Below are 21,415 nucleotides of genomic sequence, written 5' to 3' on the forward strand. Positions count from 1 at the left end.
TATTGGGAGTTTTTTTTTTTTATAATGGGATTCAACGTTAGGCCAACACTATGACAAAACTTTATATTCAAAACATACAAGTGTCGACGAAAGTGTGCGAACAAACGGCATCGCTAGGAAAATATATACAAACAATTCATGGATATTGTAATGTGGCGGCTCGCTTATACGACATGGTCGAGTTTGGTTGCCTTCCTGCGAGTGGGGACCAACCCGGCTGGGTTCGGAGAGCTGCTACCCACTCCGTCTTCAGCTGTCATATAATAAACACGTGCATTAACATGCCAGTCGTCTCATTCGTTCATCCCCTATACTGGTGACCCCCGACATCGAGCCACGCAGCCTCGATCAATTTCAACATGCCGCTCATCCCTGCCTCGCCGAGCCAGGCGGGGAAGCTACCCGCCGCGCCCCCATCGCCATCAACACGCGTCGCGGCCCGCGGGTGACAATAAACGAGCAGACACGGCTACCTACCTATCTACCTATCGACTGGAGTCCAGCCACAACGTCGACGACAGGTGTTTTTAAAAAATGGGGGAGCAAATGAGACGACGATCTTGACAGCTGGATGTGGAGTCATGCGCGATCCACTACACATAGAACGGTCATCCAGCACCACAAGACATACACCACCTCAGCACCATCATCATCATCATCATCATCAAGGCCCCGTCCGTCCCCACGAGCGTCGTCACGCCGAGACGGGCGGTAGCGCTACAACACCTCCACGAGCCACAACGACTCACAGTCCAGCTCGGAGTATCATCAACCACATCGATGCCCCTGCCGCCCCCGCCGCCCCACCAACCGACATCAGCCTCGGAAGAGCGGCGCCGCCGCAGCATCGCATTGATCGGCGCGACCATCGGACCACCCACCGTCCTGCTCGCGACGTCACCGCCCTCGAATCTACCGACCATTCAGGGCGGTACACCTATGTACACAGCGGATGACCCACGTCAACAATTTTTTTTCTCCCCACGTAATAATTTTTTCTCTTTGTGTAACAATAATTTTTTTCTTTTGTAAAATTTGTTTCTTTGTAATTTTGGTATCGCTGATGCTGGGGGGGGAGTGATGTGGCGGCTCGCTTATACGACATGGTCGAGTTTGGTTGCCTTCCTGCGAGTGGGGACCAACCCGGCTGGGTTCGGAGAGCTGCTACCCACTCCGTCTTCAGCTGTCATATAATAAACACGTGCATTAACATGCCAGTCGTCTCATTCGTTCATCCCCTATAGTAACAAAAGAGCATGAGAGAGAATGTCCAGACCTAATGGAATTCGTGCGTAGATAATAGACACCCCGGATTTGGCCAACGCGACCCGTAATACACCCAGCCAATCGATACGCTGGATTCCTCATAGACCTGGTTGTATTAGTGTGTAGACAATAGACACCCACCCTAGATTAGGCTAACGGAACCCGTAAATCCTCAAACAGTGGATACGCTAGAGTCCTCAATAAATACGCCATATACCTGGTCGAGTTCATGCGTAAACAAAAAATACGCCAGGGTAAGCCGACCGGACCCAGACAAATGACATGCCAATGGGTTGCAGAAGCTGTTCTGTGTAACTTGTCCTTTAAAAATAGTTACACGTGGCAACAGATATTCTGGAGTGAGCGCTTGTTTCGTGTGGATCTCCTGAATCGTTGAATAAATGCTATGGTGCGACTTTGAATTTTTTGAACCCACTCGTACGCAATAATATTAAAGAAAATAGTTAGCAAAATCGATTCATATTCATTATAAACACACTTTAATATAGTGCGACGATCAATATTGTAGAATTATCATTTCACCTGGGCGAAAACAATAGACTCGCCAGGGTAGACCTTTAAGTGTTTAGACAAAATACACATTAATTGATTAGGGAAGCTATCCTGTGTAACCTGTCCTTTATAAGGAGGTCTACAAGGTAGATTAGATTATGCTGGAGTGAGCAGTAGTTTCGTGTGGACCGCTGGGATCGTTGAATAAATGCTGTGAAGCGATTTTAGCCTTTCATTTGGATCCTGAACCCACCCCTACGCAACATTATTTTTACAAAGCTTTTATATGTTTCACTTCGTTAATAGTTCAGGCAATATTCCTACATTCTTCCGACCGATTATTATGTAGTTTAGTTTGAGTTACACTTGAAATTTAATTTTCTGTATTTTTTTTTCAAATAAAAGATTAGTTATTAGGATCGATTAGTTTGAATGACGGTGTTTGGAGATAAAATGTTGTGCTCCCAGCGTGAGGAGGTGGTTCACAAAAGAATATGTCAAAATGAAAAGAGTAGCTCGCCAATAAAGTGTTTCGGCCAATAACGTCAGTGTCAAGTGTGCGGTGGCGGTGAGAGGTGCGGGACGTGGCGATGGTGATCGGGGCTGCGTCTGGTACGGGGGGTGCTCCGCCCCTCAACCCGCTGTTGCGCCCCCTGGCCGCGACCGCTGCGCCCCCTTCGCGAGCGCTGCTGCTTCCTGCGGCGCCCCCCAAACACGCACACGCAGGTTTGCTAATTACCTCTTACCTCTTACCTCTTACCTCTTACCTTACCTCTTTAGCATTGCGGATCGTCGCTTCACCCGCACCCCTCACCCACTCACACGTCATCACTACCATTTGACACTAGGCACAAACTGTCACTGTACATATTCATCATACAAAATATCACATATGCTCTGTCACGTTACTCTGATTCAACCTAGGAAGTCGAAATATACTTTCAATAATATCTATCAAAGGATGTGAATTCCAGTTTTAAATTTGATCCATTTGTAATGCTCATTTTTGACAGCTCGGTAGGTTGATTGGGTGTTACAAAATGACTGAACGAGTCTGCTTTATAAAAGTTCCACGTGTAAGAAAGATGTTGCTTTTTACCTTGTATTGTCAATACGTGAGAAATATATATGTATATGGTACATGAAACGTGGTACGCGTAACATGCAACTTTTATTGAATTATTTATGTATGATGATTGATGTCTTAACAAATGTGTCGTAATTTTATTTAAATATCATTCATTAATTTTTGATTTTGAATAAATTTTAGATCATAAAAAATATTTATTTGATTTTATAAATAATTTTGGTTGGAATTAAAAACAATATTACTCTTCATAGTAACACCTATGTATTTTCAAAATACACAAAGTCAATATAGTATTTTGTAATTTTTTTCAAATGAAAATTACTCGGATTTATTTTTTTACATTTGATTTTATAAGAATCTGTCAAAATTTGTACAAAGCTGTTTTGCCGTAAAATTCGTTTAAGAATAAAAATTGACGTATTTATTTACATACATTTCGAATATGTTTATTCATACATGTGTTTTTAAACGGAATTGTAGATGTCGTTGGAAATTGTTGCACAAAATATATATATATTCGAAACAAAATTTAAAGTGTACTTTTAAATTATTATTTCTAAAGTTCAAAATACATATAAAAATATATTATTAATAACTATCATAAAGTAACAATATAAATATGGCTCTTCAAATACTTAATTATAAAATTGTACAATAAATATTGTTCACTATTTCGTTAATATTATGCCACTCTTTGCGTTTGGTATGACGGCAACTCTCTGGAATCCCTCTTTCTCTTCACTATCCATCTTATTACTAGAATAGCGACAACGATCAGAGCAATCAAAAGAAGCACACCCAACACTATAGCCGCAATCATCGCCGGTGTAAAATATTCTAAAATCGAAGGATTAACCGTTAATGATTTCATTATTGTAAAAATAGCACTTCATTTATATTTGATGTCGTTTGAAATACGCACGAGATACATCAATGTCGTAATTCATGACATTGCCGTTGAGATCTACCGCTGACAATTGCACTTTAGAGGCACAACACGATGAAGTATACTTTGCAGACACCTCTTCTCTACCTCCGGCGTAGAAACCTGATTGATACACTATTCCTCCTGGCGACGATGCAATTCTCAACAAACCTGAATGATTTGAAATACACATACATACATATATACAATTTTTGTAATTTTTTAAGACTCATTTGTGGATTATATTTGATATAAATACCGCTGTCTGAATCTCTCGCCGTGATGTCTAATCCCCATGTCTTTTTAGAACATGAAGACGAGTCCAAATAACCCATGCAATCTCCTCTATAAGAATATTTTAAGGTGGGTTTTTTCCCGTCGTTTTCTACTCTTCGATCTGATACGACGTAAATGTAAGCGTAGATTGATGTCTGCTCAACTCCTGAAATTCAAATGCAGTTATATATTTTTTTGTTATAACAAATTCGACGAACAATTGTATTGTAACTTACCGCTTGCAGTGAATTTTATAGCATCTCGTATATTATTGTCAGCCGATGAAGTAATCCCAATAGTTACCACTACGTTTAAAGTTTGCTTTCCGCTGATCCATTGCCTTAAATTAAATATTGAATATTTAGCAATATATATAATACATACAGCCTGATCTCGTTATTGCGAATTTAAAACACATAATCAACAACATAGTTTTTCAGTGGTTAGCGTATAATGCTATCAACTGAGGGGTCATGGGTTCAATCCCCGGTCTGGTGTTGCTGGCCAGACCTTGAATATATTTTATTTTAATTTTTAATTATATATAGATAGCCCCAATGCGCCTTCCTGGCCATAAACATTGTACATTTGGTACAAGTATTATACAAAGTAAATACATATCAACTACCCACAGAGACATTTATGGTCAATTTTTTTAATTTGTAGCATTTTATACAATTCAGCGAAATTTGAGATTGCTGAAAGCTCGAGATTTGCGAGAATATGGGTAAGTTTGCCAATTTGTTGGAACCGTTTCAATGAAAATCGGATAAATTGGCAAACTCTGATAGGAAACGATCGATGTAGAGTCTCATATCCAAGGTCTGGTCAACAGAAACCAGTAGAATTTGAACCTTGTGACCACTTTGTTCAAAGCATTATATGCCATTGGTCTATTCTGCTGGTTATGTGATTTCAGTTCGATCGTTTCCTATTAGAGTTTGCCAATTTGTCTAATTTAATTGTTGAAACGGTTCCAAACAAATTGGCAACCTATCCTCATTTGTCGCCGTTATTTGAATATAATTTCAAATTTATAAAAATATTGTTATAAATTTATATAAAATACATATTTAGATATTTAGCAATAGGTGTCGCCTTGGGGCAAAACCCGTTACGACACCATTGTAAATATAATTTTTAAAAAATACTTGGCTTTATTAAAAATTCATTTATAATAAAATTGGGAAAAAATATTTAACTTCTATTAAGTTATTTTGCTCTTTAATGTGCAAAAATTTTGTTAGACTGTTCATTTCGTTATTCTGGTATTCGATAAATTGATTTGTAATTAAATTTAAAATTGAAAATATTTCTAAAAAATAGTTTAATCTTTCATTTTCAATACTTCTTCAAACACTTCATATATTTATTAATTCTTACGATTGAGGATTCATTGTTCGAAGAAAATATTGTTCATCCTTTGCTCCAAATCTGTAGAATACGGCTTTATCTCTGTTGTTTGTGATCTCATAATGTATCTAAAGAAATTAAATCAAAACAATTCAATCAGCCAAGCTTCTTTGCATACGTATGAGAATAAATTGTTTGATTTGGTCTGTTACATACTTGCATTTGAGCTCCCGGCGCTCCGTACAATCTGGTCGCTCCTCCAATTTGAATGGTAGTCAAAGGAAGACCATCAGCAGTCGTCACCTGTTATAAAAATCATAATTGCTATTTATTTTTGTTATTATTTTGTTGTCGGTGGCAACATAATTATTCTAGTCTTTTATATACTTCAGTTGAACGTGCTATATCTTTATTAGTTGAATTGTCTGTACTCCTCGCTGATTGTATGTCTGAAAATCCTCGTCCGATTCCCTCCGATTCTATTTCAGTCCCGTCCACGATTTTACCCAATTTTTCTTCGACTGGGGTGTTGTCGTCGTACGGAACCGTTAATTCTTGCGACATCCTTACGAATGAATCGCCTGCAATCGAACGATCATTGTTAGATTTAAGCATACATAATTACATAATATAGGTATTAAATATAATATAAATATTACCATTATTGTTTCGTCCGGTGATTTGCACGTAGAATGAACGATCTTTTGGAACGTCTGACGGCAATGGTACAATCTTCGAACTTATACCAGCGTCGAACGCTTTCAACGATTCTATTTCAGTAGCATCATTTTCCATTTCACTATCTTGATATCTGTAAGCAAACGAAAACGATTACTTTTCAATTTGTTGAATTCTAATGAGAAATCTTTTGACACGTTCAATTTGTTCAAAAAAATCAAATCAACTTACTTATAAGATGATAATTTTGCTATCTTTTGTCCGTGCGGGTCTACTAAAATGGCTTCACGTACAGATTTCACCGTCCCGCCTATTGCTATCTTCAGATTCTTCTCTCCGGTTTTCAACCCTGGAAGATTTTACATTTGTATATGAAATGTCAACATGTTTGTTACAATGCTATTGTTGTATGCAAAGTACACTTGTAAGATATAACGTCGTATACGACACCGTCATCGTCATCATCATGGAATAACAATTTTGTATTTGTTAATAACACCCTACATTTAATCACATTATAGGATGTAAAGGTCATGGTTGTATTTCATCAAAAGTGACATTTGTACGTTGATCTCGTGTTTTTTCGCCTCAAAGAGGACAAAGCAATGTGTCATTAATGTAAAAACATCGATGTAATCTGTTGAGCAATTATTTCTATTTATAAATGAGTCACTAGTATCCAATGTAATGAAAGATTCGATTAATTTCTGCGATTCGTATGGTGGTTTATATTGTTTCAAAGTGTGCATGTGTACTGAAGATTGCTGCAATCACTCTCGGTGATGATAGCTAGACGTTTTGTTGTATCGTCGGTGTGCGGCTGCATCACGGCACAGCGTCAGTTCAACTCCGTTGGTCATCCCAGCATATCTTAGCAATAATAATTGACGCTAGAGCACACGCACACCGTGTCGCGATACTGAATACGACCTTTGGTCGTTCTGGCCTCGCTTGTTTTAGTTTTATTGTCGTTTCCGTCGGATTTAGGCGTGTTTCGGGATCCCTGCCGAATATTACCCCGTAAAGTAGGAATAAACTTTTGACAACACTTCATACATCCGCGTGCACGCTTATTGCATTACATGTATAATATGAAATAGCAGTGCATCAATATAAAAGTTTCACAAGAAAGTTATTTCAAAATTTTTTCAAATATCAATACTTTGAGTCTTTCTACAGTTTATAATATGATTAGTTAGATTGGTGATTGAATTATTAAATGATCGTTGACTTAACTTTTGTCTAGTTATTCATATGCATGCATACATTACTTATGTATGTATATAAAGATGTGTAAGAACTGGTTTTTTAATATAATTTACAAATTGGTTGCTAATTTCTGACCGGTTCAAGTGATCTTATTGCACATATGTATATGTAAAAGTGTGACGTATGTATGTATTTAAATAATAATTATAGTTCGTTTATTATTTTTATTATTGAAAGTATGTGCATAGGTATGCTTTAAGGTCCATTCATACTATCGCCACGTTCCGGCAACTGCATGTATCCAGCAGTAACCAACTCGTTTTATTGTTTTAGGTTAAAGTTTCATAATAAAGCTTTTCGACCAATAAAAAAAAGAGATTTAAAGTATACTTATTGCAAAAACTACTGAAATATACATATGTATGTGAGATAGCATTAAGCCGAAAAGTCATTTTTTGAAGATAATATCACTCGGGTGAGATTAACACATTGCCAAACGTCCGTCACGTTTCTCATTATGAGCTCTGTAAAGGTTTATTCATAATAGCACATATCGTATCGGTAACTGCATGAAAAGTATTTTTTCGTACATTTTATATGGACACATTCATGTCTGACGTGGCGTAGACGTAACAACATCAGTTGTCAAAAGCTATTCATACTATACAGCAGTACATGTCGCCGTAGCGTATCAATCAAAACTGGTTTTCTTTGGCCACTGTGGAAATATTCACGCATGATGTGACGTCATAGTAGCTAGTGCGCATATGAATATTTTCGGAACCGTCGTCATATTGCTACTAAATTGACTCGACGATACGATTTTAAGTTAAAACCAGTCAGTCGATTTTGCCGTGCAATCGGACAAAACTTGTCTGAACGTGCGTTGCTGTATAGTATGAATAGAAACTGTTAGTTATCAGTTTACGCAAGCTGCCGTGCTGTGTTGTAACCGTGAACTGCTGGATAGTATGAATAGAATTTGATTGTGCATCAATTTTTGCTTTATTTGCTTGCGTCGTGTGGAAATATTCACACACGACGTGACGTCAACGAAGCTAGTACGAATATGTATATTTTCGGAAACGTCATATTGCGACTAAATTGACTCGAAGATACGATTTTAAGTTAAGACAAGTAAGCCGTTTTTGCCATGCAGTCGGACAAAACTTGACTGAACGTGCGTTGCTGTATAGTATTAATAGAAACAGTCGTTTATGTAAGCTGCCGTGCCGTGTTGTAGCCGTGAACTGCCGGATAGTATGAATAGAACTTGATTGTGTATAAATTTTTGCTTTATTTTTCAATAGTACGCCGATCCTAATCGACATAATTGTTTTATGTGTTTTTATGCAGATATTTCATGGCCGACCGGTCGTCATTATATTATGTTTGTTGTTTTTTTTTAATCCACTCTGTCCAAAATCATATTTTTGCAGACGTTTTGTGATGTGAAATAAAACGATGAGAACAAAAAAAAAAAAAAACCCGAAATTGATTACAATATTCAGTCGAATGTATGCGTGTGTAAAAAACGAACCATATAATATTTATGATTTTCGAGTCTAGATTAGTATTCGTGCGCACAATAATAATATAATAACAATATTTAGCGTTGCCCTTCGGAACGTCGAACTTATTTTTCATCACTTGGCATCCAAAATTTTATTTCGTCATAGTCTATAGATGTGGTTTTAAATATCACAAGTCGATAGACAGCTCGGATGCGCAAACGTTCCGCGTTCCTCTGGCGATCGTTTCCGCGATAGAAAAATCTCTAGAAAGACTAGAGATTTATTTATATTCTGCGTTCCGTTTCGTCGATTTTGCATTGGCCGGTTTCTAATGTAGTAGATTGCGTTTTTTCGTTTTGCAAAAGCGTCAACGGAAATGTGCAATCGTTGTAATAAGACAGTGCGTCGGTAGATGGTGCAACAATGTCCATTTTCCATGTTTATTCGGTGAGTATTCATTGCTTTTTATTATTATTATATTATAACGAAACTTGCATACATAAATTTCCAATGTATGTTTGTATGTATATAGGTGTTTATTGACTATGATTGTTTACTGTAGATAAATACAATATTGCCTGTGTAAATAAGTAATGATGATATTGGATGGATTAACCTTTGATATTTGATCTAGTTAAGATTTTTTTTTGTTCATATCATATATATTTTTTATCTACAGAAGTATTTTGATTTTTATTTATTTTTTAATTAAGATTAATAAAATAGTTAAAAATTTTGAACTGATTATATTATCGATATAAAGAATCAAATACATACTCATATGTATGTAATAACATATAATCCAGATTACTCAAAATGTATATGTGGAAATATATGTAGTATCTATTGTTTCAAGGTTTAATAACATTACATCACCGCACTTACTCAAATGTATCACTGAAAGTGATACATTTTAATTTTTTCCATAACCAGTTTCATTTTAAAATTTAGAGTGAGGTATGATTAGGGATTGCAATTTACCGTCAAATTTCGTTTACCGGTAATCGGTAAATAATGTCTCCCATTAACGGTTTACCGGTTTTTACAGGTAAATGAAAAAAAAATGTGGATTAGATAACTGTATGTGGCTATTTTTCCTTAAAACGTTAACCTAGATTGAACCGAAAATAATTAAAAAAAAAACTCGGGTGAATAATGTCATATAAATACACAAAGTGCATTCGTAAACATTAATTATCGCATCGACTTTTATTACGACTTGGTTGGTCTGTGTTGCCACTCTTAAGCATGCATCAGTGTAGCTACTCTTACGAATACTGCAAGAGAACCGTCAAAAAGGCTCTCTACTCGCTACGACTTATTACAATGAGTTACTATTAATATGTATGTTATCAATGTAAAGAACTTCAAGTTCTGTACTATAATAAATAAGAGAGAAATATTATGAGTTTGCTGCTTTGGATACTTTTTTTAATCATTTTGGACGTTTAATACTGAAAATAAACAAATTCCATACTACACAATACGCCATTTGCATCGATTTTAATGCAATATTATACTATAATATATTTACCGGTAACTCGGTAAACCGGTAATTCAATCCCTAGGAGTGTATTTATTTAAAAAAAGAAAAATGAACTAATGACGTTAAGCTAATATCCTCGCATACTACATATGTATCTTCTTAAAATAAACTAAATATAATACGAATTGAACTAACAACGTATTGTTCAAGAATTTTTGTACTGAATAACCTCTATTAGAAACTGTTCATATCAAATTCCAGGCCTACCTCAAATCACCAGCTGATTGTGACGTAATTTACTATCACGTCATTAATACAATAATCTCAAACGCTATTTTATTAGTTGGAAATTTGGTTGATAGTTCTTGGAACAGGACTTTCTTTACTGCTAATGGCGACGGCCTCTTAAGGGCGCGAGTAACACAGAGAGGCACATGGCATGTGTGCGTGTTTATTTTTAGATAGTTTTGCACACGAACAAACAATGCTAGCACGCATAATCTATGCTATGGCATCTAGGCCTAAAATCCTTGTATCGACATAGGTTTGACTTGACAGTGATCAATAACGATGATTCCCATATTTGAAGAAATGTGGGAGAAACTTGTCGAAAAAAACACGTGTGGACTTTTCACCACGGGAGGCCAAGAACGCGCCCGTGCCGTTTGATTAAATGTGTATACGCCTTGAAGGCTCGTTTATACCGGTACACAGCAAAATGAAAAATATTATTGAGCACATTATGTATGGACAAATTCATATGCTCCGTAAAGTGCTAATGACATATCCAAAACAACAGTAACCGACACGATCTATTCATATTAAACAGCAGTATATGTCATCGAAACTTATCAAGCAGGACCAATTTTATTTGGCTACTGCTAAAGAAAGTGCTGCTATGTGTAAATGAATGCTTTCGGAAACGTCATATTGTGTCAATATTGACTCGACGATATTACGCAAGCAATATTACGCCGTATTGTCGTGTATATGTAGACCGATTTTGGCTTGCACTCTGCCGATTTTATCTGAATGTGCGCTGGTGTATAGTATGAATAGACGTAGTCTTTTCCGTGCACTACTGTACCGGACTGCTACCTTGCAGCGCTGGATAGTATGAATAGACCGTAAAACGTGCAGTTTATTGAATTTTTGGACTTATTAACGAATTGTTATTATTCAGTTATCATACTATCAAAATTTGTCGCATTGATTTATGTCAACGAATTCGTTATTCAACCCATTATCCTCATTTTCCTATACAAAAAAAAACATGTTTTTTCAAAAATATGGCATAAAATAAGCTCATTCATAATATCATACCAGTATATTGTGTGAATAGTTTAGCAGAGACTTGTATAGTCGTTTCAGCGTCGGCTTGCACGTCGAACGTTCTAGTGTCACTTCCTTTGACTGTCAGCCTCCAAACACCGTTTTGTGGTCCAGATTCCAAAATTCTGGTTTTTTCTGTACCATTCTCTTCTTGAGATCTGTTTGAGAATTGACAAAAAAAAAAAAAACTACAACATGTATACTAATGAAACGGCCGCTTAATCATACCGTTTTACGGATCGTGTGCTTTGCCCAATTTATTAAATCAACCTTTCTACAATGTACGACTCTCGTCCAAATCCGTACCCAAGCACATTCATCACGCGAATTTGGAAGAACATGATTTGAATGTGAAATATGGCTGTAAGAGTTGACACCATTTTTTTTTTCAATATACATACGTCAATATTTCAGATACTATTATTTATGTATGTATCTCGTCGGGGAATCTCCGATCAGGTTTTCCCGGTTTCTTTTATTGTGGTTGCTATTGAAACCCCCCCACAAAAAGTGTGGATGAATAAATGTATCCCCATAGCTTGTATGTATATACATATTCCAAAATTTTAGATCCGACCGGATTTACAGAGGACGAAAGGTCTTGGAAGATTTTAAAGTTTTATGTGCATTTTATTATACCCGTTCACTTCTTTTTCTGGATCGCTTATCTTCTCCACGTTGTCCAATATCATGACTAAACGAGCTGCCGCTGTCGGACTCAAAGATAGTATTTCTGAGCCTTCGGAAAATTCCGACACGGATGCCTTTTCGAGTAGGTTGATGTTGTGATCTGAAAAGTAAAATTTATATATTATATTTTTAGCATATTTAAAGTTTTTTTTAAAATTTTGATTATGTCGGCACTCAATTTGATATGTTGGGTGCCGGTAGACAATTTGTGGAGATGGCATTAGAATGGAATTCCAAGGGATGCTGTGTCATGTAACATATCAGACAACTTATTTTTTTTTTTTGAACTTTATGTTGCATTCTCTTGCTCCCTTTCTAATTTAGTTGCTCGGAGGCATTTTATATAAATATTGCTACTTCACCATGACAAAAGTTTTCAGTAGTTGCCTGTTACTACCTGAAAGGGACAGGTGATATAAAAGGAAGGAATATTTTAATGACTGGGGATGTTCTTTTGTGCTTGGAAACTAAATCAAGTTATATGAGAGGATTGTTATTTTGATAAAATTTACGTCTTCAATCAGTTTTCATTGTCTTCTAGAATATACGAAAGGGATGTTAGTTTAGTAGACAGGGCCGGCTCAAAGTTGCAGCAGACTATGCACGTGCCTAGGGGCGCTGCGAGCCGTCCCCATTTTTTCTTTTAGTTGATTAAATTGAAAAAAGTTGCTTTAGCTTTGAACTTTTATATTCAACTTTATTTAAAACATTTTATATTCAATTTTATTTTTCTACTCGAAGTAACAATACTGATTTTAAAATATAATTTACGAGGAACGCAGGAAGTTGACTGTCAAATATCAACGACTCGAATAAAACTTGTAAAACAAAAAGCTGTAATTTGGAATTGTATTTTATATAAAATACCGCTAAAACATATGTATATATCAGGGATGGATTTGCTAATTAATTAACTAATATGATTAACTAATCATATTCGGAAGAAGAAATGGTCACTCTTCATATACAACTTTTCAATTCATTGTTGAATATAAATTAATGTCTTCATTACCGAAGTTATCCGTATTTTATTAATTTTTATACATACAACGTGCCTATTTTGAATAAAAAACTTATATTAAATATTTCAAATAATGTAATATTTCCAGGATTTCCATGAAATTTATTGTTTAAAAATTTAAGGGGGGAGGGAGCGCTGAAAGCAATCTTGTATTAAGTCATCTTTGATGACAGTTCAGTTCAGGTTGACAATCACGTGGCAACTGAAAGTACATGAATACGTCCGAATTGTCACCTCAGGCACTTTTCATTACCATATGACTGACATACGACTATACGAAATAGTTATTACAACAGTGACAGCCAGGACAAGCCAGCTTATACATACATAGATCTGTCAGTTTGGAAAATATATGGTAAATTAGACTCGAGTCTCCAGCCAATTGACGTTTACATGTTCCGATCAAATCACGTACTATATGACTATTATGCATACATCAACTCTGAGAATTACTGGCGTATATACAGCTGGTGGTTTGAGTTGGATTTAACATTCATACATTTTCGTCTACGACATGTTCTAATACGGCACTTTATTGTGATAAAACCGGTCATAAAAAAACTAGTCATCGAAATTTGCGATCATAGAAAAAAGCAGTCAATTTTTCTGTGCTTTTCGGATTTAAAATGTGGTCTAATGAAATCGCAGACTGCTTGGCTTTGTTCCAATTTATCAACTTTGATTTGTATTCCTAGTAACATTGTTTTCTTCTCCTGTGGCGCGCACCAATTTTATGGTTTCTTCGCCTGTTGCAAGGGGGGTCAAGCTCCTCAACCAGATTTATGTTAACTTGCATTTGCTTAATCTAAAATAATCTGATCTGGTTGAGGGATTGTTTAATTTGACATCGTAACGTATTCTATTAGATTCCCGGAAGAATGCACTGAATAGTGGCGCGGTTTTGAGCAATTATAATTTTAAATTCGAATTCCATAAAAAAGGGCTAACTCTCTTGAATAACTACAAATACCCATTGACGCTTTTTTGTGGAATTCTATTGCGTTAGTTCTTCTTGAGCAGTTTTGAAATTTTGGATGTCTCGGGAGTGCGGCTCTCTTGAGTACATTTATCCGATCACCATTCTATTGTTGTATTTCTTTATACTTATGTTTATTTTCTCATTATTGTATCCTTTTTTCTATTTATTTGGTTTTTATTAGGTTCACTCTGTTAGTTCAGTGACACTCGTGTCCGTCCAAAATTTGTGATCTCATTTTGAACCACTTCCAATTTTCTGGTCGCTTTGATATCTTACAGAAATACAGTAGAACCTCGATTATCCGGATTGTTAAAAACTAAAACAAATTTTACGATTTTGCTGCTTTGAAATTCATAGTATAAAAATTCGAAAATAAGACGAAATGAAGATGAGAAATAAGAGAAATGAGCCAGATGTCTTCAAAATTCAATACTCAAAGGAAGTTACAATATTCATTTTTAATATTACAAATATGAAAAAAAAAAAACAAAAAGAAAACATGTTGTATTATCATTATAAGACAAATTAGATATAATCAATGCTTTAAAATGCGGTGTATTTGGACATTTTTTGTCAAATAAATATGATGTTGGAACATCAACGATCTCGGATATAAAAAAACAAAGTGGAAAAATTATGAATTTTACTGATTCTTTAATGTCAGAAGAAGTGGAAGCTTAGAACGTAAGGTTATGAAAAAATCAGGAAATGACGAAGTCGAAGTGAGTGTATTTTTATGTGGTTCATTCAAAGACGATCGTATGGAGAGCCAATATCTGGTCCATTATTGTATCAAAAGTATTCGCGATTTGGCAGCTTCAAAAAGAACAGCTAACTTTGAACAAAAATCCATAATTGAATTTCTTAAGAAAGAATAATTTAATATCGATCATCATGTTAGTATATATTTAAGTATAGACAAATAAAAAAATTCAGATTCATACTGAACGTACACGTCTTTCCCTGTCAATTTTGATTTTTTCGATTATCCGGACTACCTGTATCCCAAATTATTCCGGATAGTTGAGGTTCTACTGTACTAATATTGAAGTAAGCTAATGTCTCCGACATAAAGCTAAAAGACTTTAATCATTAAAATTTACATCGTAATATTGTGTCAGATCGTAGCGATGACAGCTAACTATCCAAACGTGGCTTTCTACCGCCCCTTCACAACTCACTTAGACAATGGCCAAAGCTATTTTTTTCATTAATTGGTTTTGTTTAGACAATCTCTAATAATTAAAAGAAATTATATATGTTTTTTTGATATTCGCAATTTTCCGTGGCTAAGTCTTTGGTTAGGTTTTTCGTCACTGGTTTTCATCCAATCACCATACTAGCTGAATTGCCCGGCGTTGCTCAGGCGGGTAAACATTTGAAAAAAAAATGCAGTTAATATTTATATAGAAAAAGTATGTATTATAGATACCTGATGGAGTGTATAGGATTGCCCTTTCAGGATTTCCCGTGATGGAAATCGTCAATGTCTTGATGCTGGAATCGATCGCCAAAGCGATCGTCTGCAATCCGGTCAGGCCTTTTCTCAGCATTATGGTTTGCTGTAAAAATTGCAATAAATTGCCGCATTATTACACAATACTCCATTTACAAGACAATACATGTTTTTCATACGTAGTTTGTTTTGTTCAAAACGCTTTACCGCAATTTCGATATACTACTTACATCACACGCATGTAATTTTCATAAAGGCGCATATAATAGATATGTATACCAGTTTTTGTTTTTTGTTTTTCAGTTTATTATTATGTTAATTTCGAATTTGCTTGGGCCCGCCATGGTTATGCGTACGCGTGCGACAATTCATTCAAAAGTCAGCGATCTGCGCTTCTCAACAGCGGGCTCGCGATCTCACATCGAATGGTTGATCATTTCTGCTCGCAAAGACGTAAAAAAATTACGAATATTTAATACACGTACATTTTTCCGTCGATCGACTAGACGCAATTTACATGTCGGGATTGTGTACGTGGTGAATTTCAAAGTGTCGTTTGATTTATTTATATATATTATTTGTGTTGGAATTTCAAACGAAACGTTTTTGTTTTGTCGCGTGTGCGGAATACGAAACGATTCGAAGAATTTTGTCGGAAAATTTGACCGTTTTGTGTGAGACCTACCTGATCGTCGAACGTCACTTCCTCGTCGTTGTTCTCCTCCGAGGCGTCGTAGTAGACGTCTAGAGCTCTCAAGTTTCTCAAGTGTTGGGGCTGTTGGGCTGCCAAGACGACACTAGCGCCCCCAGAGGCTCTTGCTACGGTGCCTCGTATTGAGGAACGGGTTGCACAGCCGTCATCTCCGCATACTGCATACAACTGAAATCAAAATATATATATGTATGTAAAATCTGCTTAAATTCGTCTGCGGCGCATTTTTTTCCCGTGAAAATGGCTGCTACAGCACGGCAAAAGTTTTATCTGCTGGCGGAATTTAGATGATCATAATATTCAAATCGACCGTCTCCTGTCAAAGTTTGCTCATTTCACCCAAGTTGATCGCTTTTATTTTTTACATTTTTTTTTTACTATTTCACTTAACCTTTCCCTTACGGTGGCAAAAACATCCGCGCGCTCCGATGTTATGTATTTTGTACACATACATTGACGTAATTCATAATTATATTACGGAGGAATACAAAAATTCTGAACCTCGTATCTATTACATTTCATATCGATATTCCCATTATTAGAGTCGAGTTGTAGTAAATACATAGCACAGGGGAGGAAAGGTTAATATGCAATTGCATAGTGTGTGCGAACATTTGACCGAATGCACTTGAACGACAGACTTTTCACCGAATGGATTTTTAACCAGCAGTGTGGACTAGTAGTTAGTATATTATGCTTTCGAGCGGATTGTCGCGGTTCGATTCCCATTAGTAGTTGTTTGTCAGACGTTGGTTTGTGACTCCAGGTCGATCGGTTCATTTCAGAGTTTCCAATTTTTGTGATTTTCATTGAAACGGTTCCTGTAAATTGGTAACTCCTTACCAATCTCTCTTGAAAATCTCAAGTTATTCAGCGTCTTGAGGTTCGCCAATTTCTATAGTAAAATGCTGCAAAAATTAATTCACAGATGTCACTGTGGATGATGTTTGTATGAATTCGCATTGTATAAAAATGTTTGTATTAATTGTATTGTATATGTATTAGTACACTCGTCGCTTTGGAGCGATCTATAAAGGCGAGTGTACATGTTTGATTAAAATAAAAATTCGGCCGAATGGACTTTCAGCCGAACATGGAATTTTTAACTATTTAAATTTATTCTGATGCGATAAAACGATAAATAAAATATCGTTGCTGATTATTTTTTATTTATCCCTTTTTTATATTAGAAATAAATTTAAACAATTAAAATTTCATTCGGCCAAATGTCTGCCAGGTTGAATGTCCGTTCGGCTTGACCTCTGTCGACGAAGTGTTCATTCGGTCAAATGTCTGTTAACCTTTCATAGTTACATTTGGAGTAAAGTTGTAATAAAAAACGTAAACATTTTTTTGTTCAATTGACTCCCCCTCCCTTCGCCCTTACGATAAATTTCGATGTTGTCAATTTTATTGTAATTATAAGCACCGTTATACAAAAATTTTCAACTGCAGTGCATTTTTATAAAACTCTTACTCATTTGTATGTTAAGGTGGCCCCTATGCTCACCTCGAAACATTTTTAAATAATCCTTGGGAAAAACATTTTAAAAAGTCCCAATTGTCACTTTTGACTCATCCGTAATATGAATAGTACTTACTTTGATCCTTTTGGATAGCAAAGTCCTCGCAAGTATCCTGTCTTCGCCATCGCTCTTTTCGACACCTTTTTGCTTATTGCTGAATAGGAAAATAGCACTATCGTATGGCAACAATCGTGAAGCTTTCAGAAGTGCTTGCAAAGGTCTTCCACTCCCCTATTCAAAGTATTATAAATGTTATATTAAATATGCAATGATTCAAAATGAATCGTGTGTACAGTATCACTCACCTTCGATGGCTTCAAACCCGACAGTGCCTTTTTGAACGATTTGATCTCAAAGTCCACCTGTTGAGGATTGGACGCTTTGTGGTGTGACATCCATGCGATTTCTGTAATCATGAATAAAACGTATAGTATTAGATAAAGTATTGTGATATGTGTTGTTTTTTTTTTATAACATATTAAAATTTCAACAAGCCGGAAACGCCATTTTATATAAACGAGATCCTTTTTTATTTCTCTTTTCACACTTTGAGGAACAGTTCACGTTTGTAATCGGTGAAATTACTAAAAACCTGTTCGTCGAAGATGCTTATAGTGAAATAATAATGCAATAAATCGAAAACACGTTTATTACGCTACTGTCGAACGCGCTCGCTCGTATCGAGACGATCAGCTTAAATGGCAACCCTTCAAAGTTCGTACGAAACTTGGAAAGAGTGTCACGAATGCGTTATATAAACAAAAAATTTCAAATTGAATTTATTACAACGTCCGTTTGGGAAATACATGCATAATATATTCAATTTTATACCCACTAACATACTGCCCGTTGACGATCAACGATTTAATTTTAACTTGTTCGACTTTTCGTTGACGTTATGTCTGTATATAATTGCATACACCGACAGGCAGAACCTCTTTCGTATATTACTATAACATTTTCGTCAAATTAGCACACTTGAGGCAAATGTGTGTGTGTATATCTATAAACGGAGTTGAACGTCTTCTTCGCGTTTCGCTCAAATGACCAGAAATTTGTAACCATTTATCTTTCTACACTTTTTTAACGAGTCGCTTTCGTACACACGTTCGCGTGTAATTCGTCAATTTTTACGCAATCAAAATTTATTAGGAAATAAAGTACACACACACACATATGTATATATAAAAAAAAATATTATATATGTATATAAAAAAAACTTGCATTGTGTCAAGTGGATATTTATAAATTTACAGTGAAAGAGAATAGCGTTGTTTTGAAGTGCATACATATGCACATTATTTATTTTTTAAAGTGTCGTTAATAACGACCATGGTCTACTAACACTATTGACCAAATACCGTATTTACTCAACAAGTCTGATTGCACTTTTTTTGTCTACACACGTGCAATCGATGTGCATTCTCGATGCGCAAGTGTGTATAACAATTTTTTATATATTATAATAATTTCACTCTGGTTTACTATTTGTACTTGTTTTCTGTCCGTTCAGACTTTCTGTCAATCGCCAAACGTGTAAATAAACATTTGTATAACTTTCCCTTTCAAATTTCACCGGTGTAAATGAAGTATAATAAAAAAAAAAACAACATGGCGTAATTGTAACCGTACTTCGATTATGGCGTATTTTTCTTTTCCGTTTTGAGCGATTGTATTACAGATATAAAAATGTATTTTGTAATGCATATATTATTTTGAACTGCGTTTTTGTACGTTCGTTATAAATGATAGGGGGTTTTATGTGCAAATTTTCATAACGTCAATAAAAATTGTTTTTATTAGTCATATTATGTCTTCTGCACGTTTTTACTTTAGCTGTATGCAAAGTGTCGATAGATAAAGCTAATTGATCGTGAGATCGATTAGCTTTAGTTCAATTTTGAATTGGTTAATCAAGTGCTTATCCTTATGCAGAACTGACGAGAAGGGTTCCGTGTAGGAGGAAATCATACTTGCTTATTAAATTAATTAAAAAAATTGCAACCAAAATATAGGTATTTTTCCAATAGTTCTGTTAGATTTTTCGCACATTAAAAATATAGATCTAAAAGATTTTTTTTTAGTTCTTCATAGGGGCCGAAATTATTTTTCCCAGAGCCCGGGATTTCTCTCGGCGGCTCTGTCCTTATGTTATATATAATATACATATTATATATGGAGATTTATAAGCTTTTTTGCCCTCTTGCTTTGAGCACTGGTGGTTTTTCAAAGAAATTGACCTTTTCTAAGAAATTATACACCCACGTATATACGATCTCTAATAATACTTACGTATGTTTCTTCGAATTTGTGAAAATGTCAATTACGTGAAATGCAAGCTAGTTGGTTAGTTCATGAATTAGTCGATTTATCTGCCGAATGCGTGAATTGCGTGCGCAGAGAGAGTGGAACTTCGCGTATTCGGCAAATAATTTGCCCGAATCATGAATTAAGCAAAAGGCTTGCATTTTTCATGAATTTGCTCATTTCACACCTCCCCTTAAAGTTTTTCCTTTTGTTTTGATTTTAATATGTATAACACCATTCAATTGATTCGCCGCAGCGTGGACTAGTTGTTAGCATATCATGCTTTCGAACGGAGTGGTCACGGTTCGATTCCCACTAGTAGCTATTGGCTAGACCTTGGCTTGTTACTCCAGGTCGATCGTTTCCTTTCAGGGTTTTCCAATGCTTCTGATTTTCATTGAAACGGTTCTTGTACATTGGCATTTCCTTTCCAATCTCTCTTGCAAATTTCAAGTTATTTAGCGTCTTGAGGTTCGCTAATTTCTATAATAAAATGCTGCGGTAATTTCTCTACAGATGTAACGGATGATGTTATAAATTTGCTGATTCTAAAAAAGCAGTAGTTGGATCTCGTTTTTTTTTATTTTTTAGTAAAATGTAATAAATATTAAATGAAAATTCTCAACTTAATTTGTATGGGGGAAATTACATAGTACAATCATAGCCTTTGAACTCTAATAGTAATATAAATTATACTGACCAATTATATTATTTATATGTACATGTATCATTGACGTATACCTAATTGGAAAAAATGAGAGATCACCCTGAGGGCAATATGTACTATGTAGATACATACATACATATGTATGTAGTTTCATTCATACATTTCCTACGTTCGCACGTAACCGTTCATAACAGTTTGCCCGCTGATTCTCAAACTTTTACGTTTCAGTATGTATTGTCAATTAATCATACATAGATTAATCTACATATTTCCATTATATTAAATAGTGACTTTTCTTGTCAACATAATCTCTATATTAATATTGATTAAAAATAAACACGCTTCATCCGGAATGAGCTGATCGATTGCCACTTCGTCCCATACTAACAAAAAAGCGCATATTATCGCATTTAAA

General features: G+C 35.5%; 3 protein-coding genes across 3 annotated transcripts in view; 2 read left to right on the forward strand and 1 right to left on the reverse strand.

The window, feature by feature from the left end:
- Positions 1-1,243, forward strand: part of LOC143916109 (uncharacterized) — a 373,187-nt gene extending 371,944 nt beyond the window's left edge. Inside the window, exon 2 of the mRNA XM_077437025.1 lies at positions 289-1,243. Within this exon, the coding sequence (XP_077293151.1) occupies positions 582-956 (375 nt within the window). The 5' untranslated portion in view covers positions 289-581 and the 3' untranslated portion in view covers positions 957-1,243. The remainder of the gene's footprint in view (positions 1-288) is intronic.
- Positions 1,244-2,317: 1,074 nt separating this feature from the next.
- LOC143915940 (uncharacterized) overlaps positions 2,318-21,415 on the forward strand; it is a 63,197-nt gene continuing 44,099 nt past the window's right edge. Inside the window, exon 1 of the mRNA XM_077436760.1 lies at positions 2,318-2,505. Within this exon, the coding sequence (XP_077292886.1) occupies positions 2,370-2,505 (136 nt within the window). The 5' untranslated portion in view covers positions 2,318-2,369. The remainder of the gene's footprint in view (positions 2,506-21,415) is intronic.
- Positions 3,110-21,415, reverse strand: part of LOC143916071 (uncharacterized) — a 37,297-nt gene continuing 18,991 nt past the window's right edge. Inside the window, exons 3-17 of the mRNA XM_077436960.1 lie at positions 18,332-18,432; positions 18,102-18,257; positions 16,474-16,668; positions 15,765-15,894; positions 12,282-12,432; positions 11,634-11,800; positions 6,333-6,450; positions 6,083-6,234; positions 5,811-6,004; positions 5,640-5,726; positions 5,454-5,551; positions 4,307-4,410; positions 4,054-4,236; positions 3,792-3,965; positions 3,110-3,706 (exon numbers count right to left, since the gene is read on the reverse strand). Of these exons, the coding sequence (XP_077293086.1) occupies positions 3,552-3,706; positions 3,792-3,965; positions 4,054-4,236; positions 4,307-4,410; positions 5,454-5,551; positions 5,640-5,726; positions 5,811-6,004; positions 6,083-6,234; positions 6,333-6,450; positions 11,634-11,800; positions 12,282-12,432; positions 15,765-15,894; positions 16,474-16,668; positions 18,102-18,257; positions 18,332-18,432 (2,165 nt within the window). The 3' untranslated portion in view covers positions 3,110-3,551. The remainder of the gene's footprint in view (positions 3,707-3,791; positions 3,966-4,053; positions 4,237-4,306; positions 4,411-5,453; positions 5,552-5,639; positions 5,727-5,810; positions 6,005-6,082; positions 6,235-6,332; positions 6,451-11,633; positions 11,801-12,281; positions 12,433-15,764; positions 15,895-16,473; positions 16,669-18,101; positions 18,258-18,331; positions 18,433-21,415) is intronic.

This window comes from Arctopsyche grandis, chromosome 8 (assembly GCF_051622035.1).
Source record: "Arctopsyche grandis isolate Sample6627 chromosome 8, ASM5162203v2, whole genome shotgun sequence".
In the NCBI taxonomy this organism is placed as follows: domain Eukaryota; kingdom Metazoa; phylum Arthropoda; class Insecta; order Trichoptera; family Hydropsychidae; genus Arctopsyche; species Arctopsyche grandis.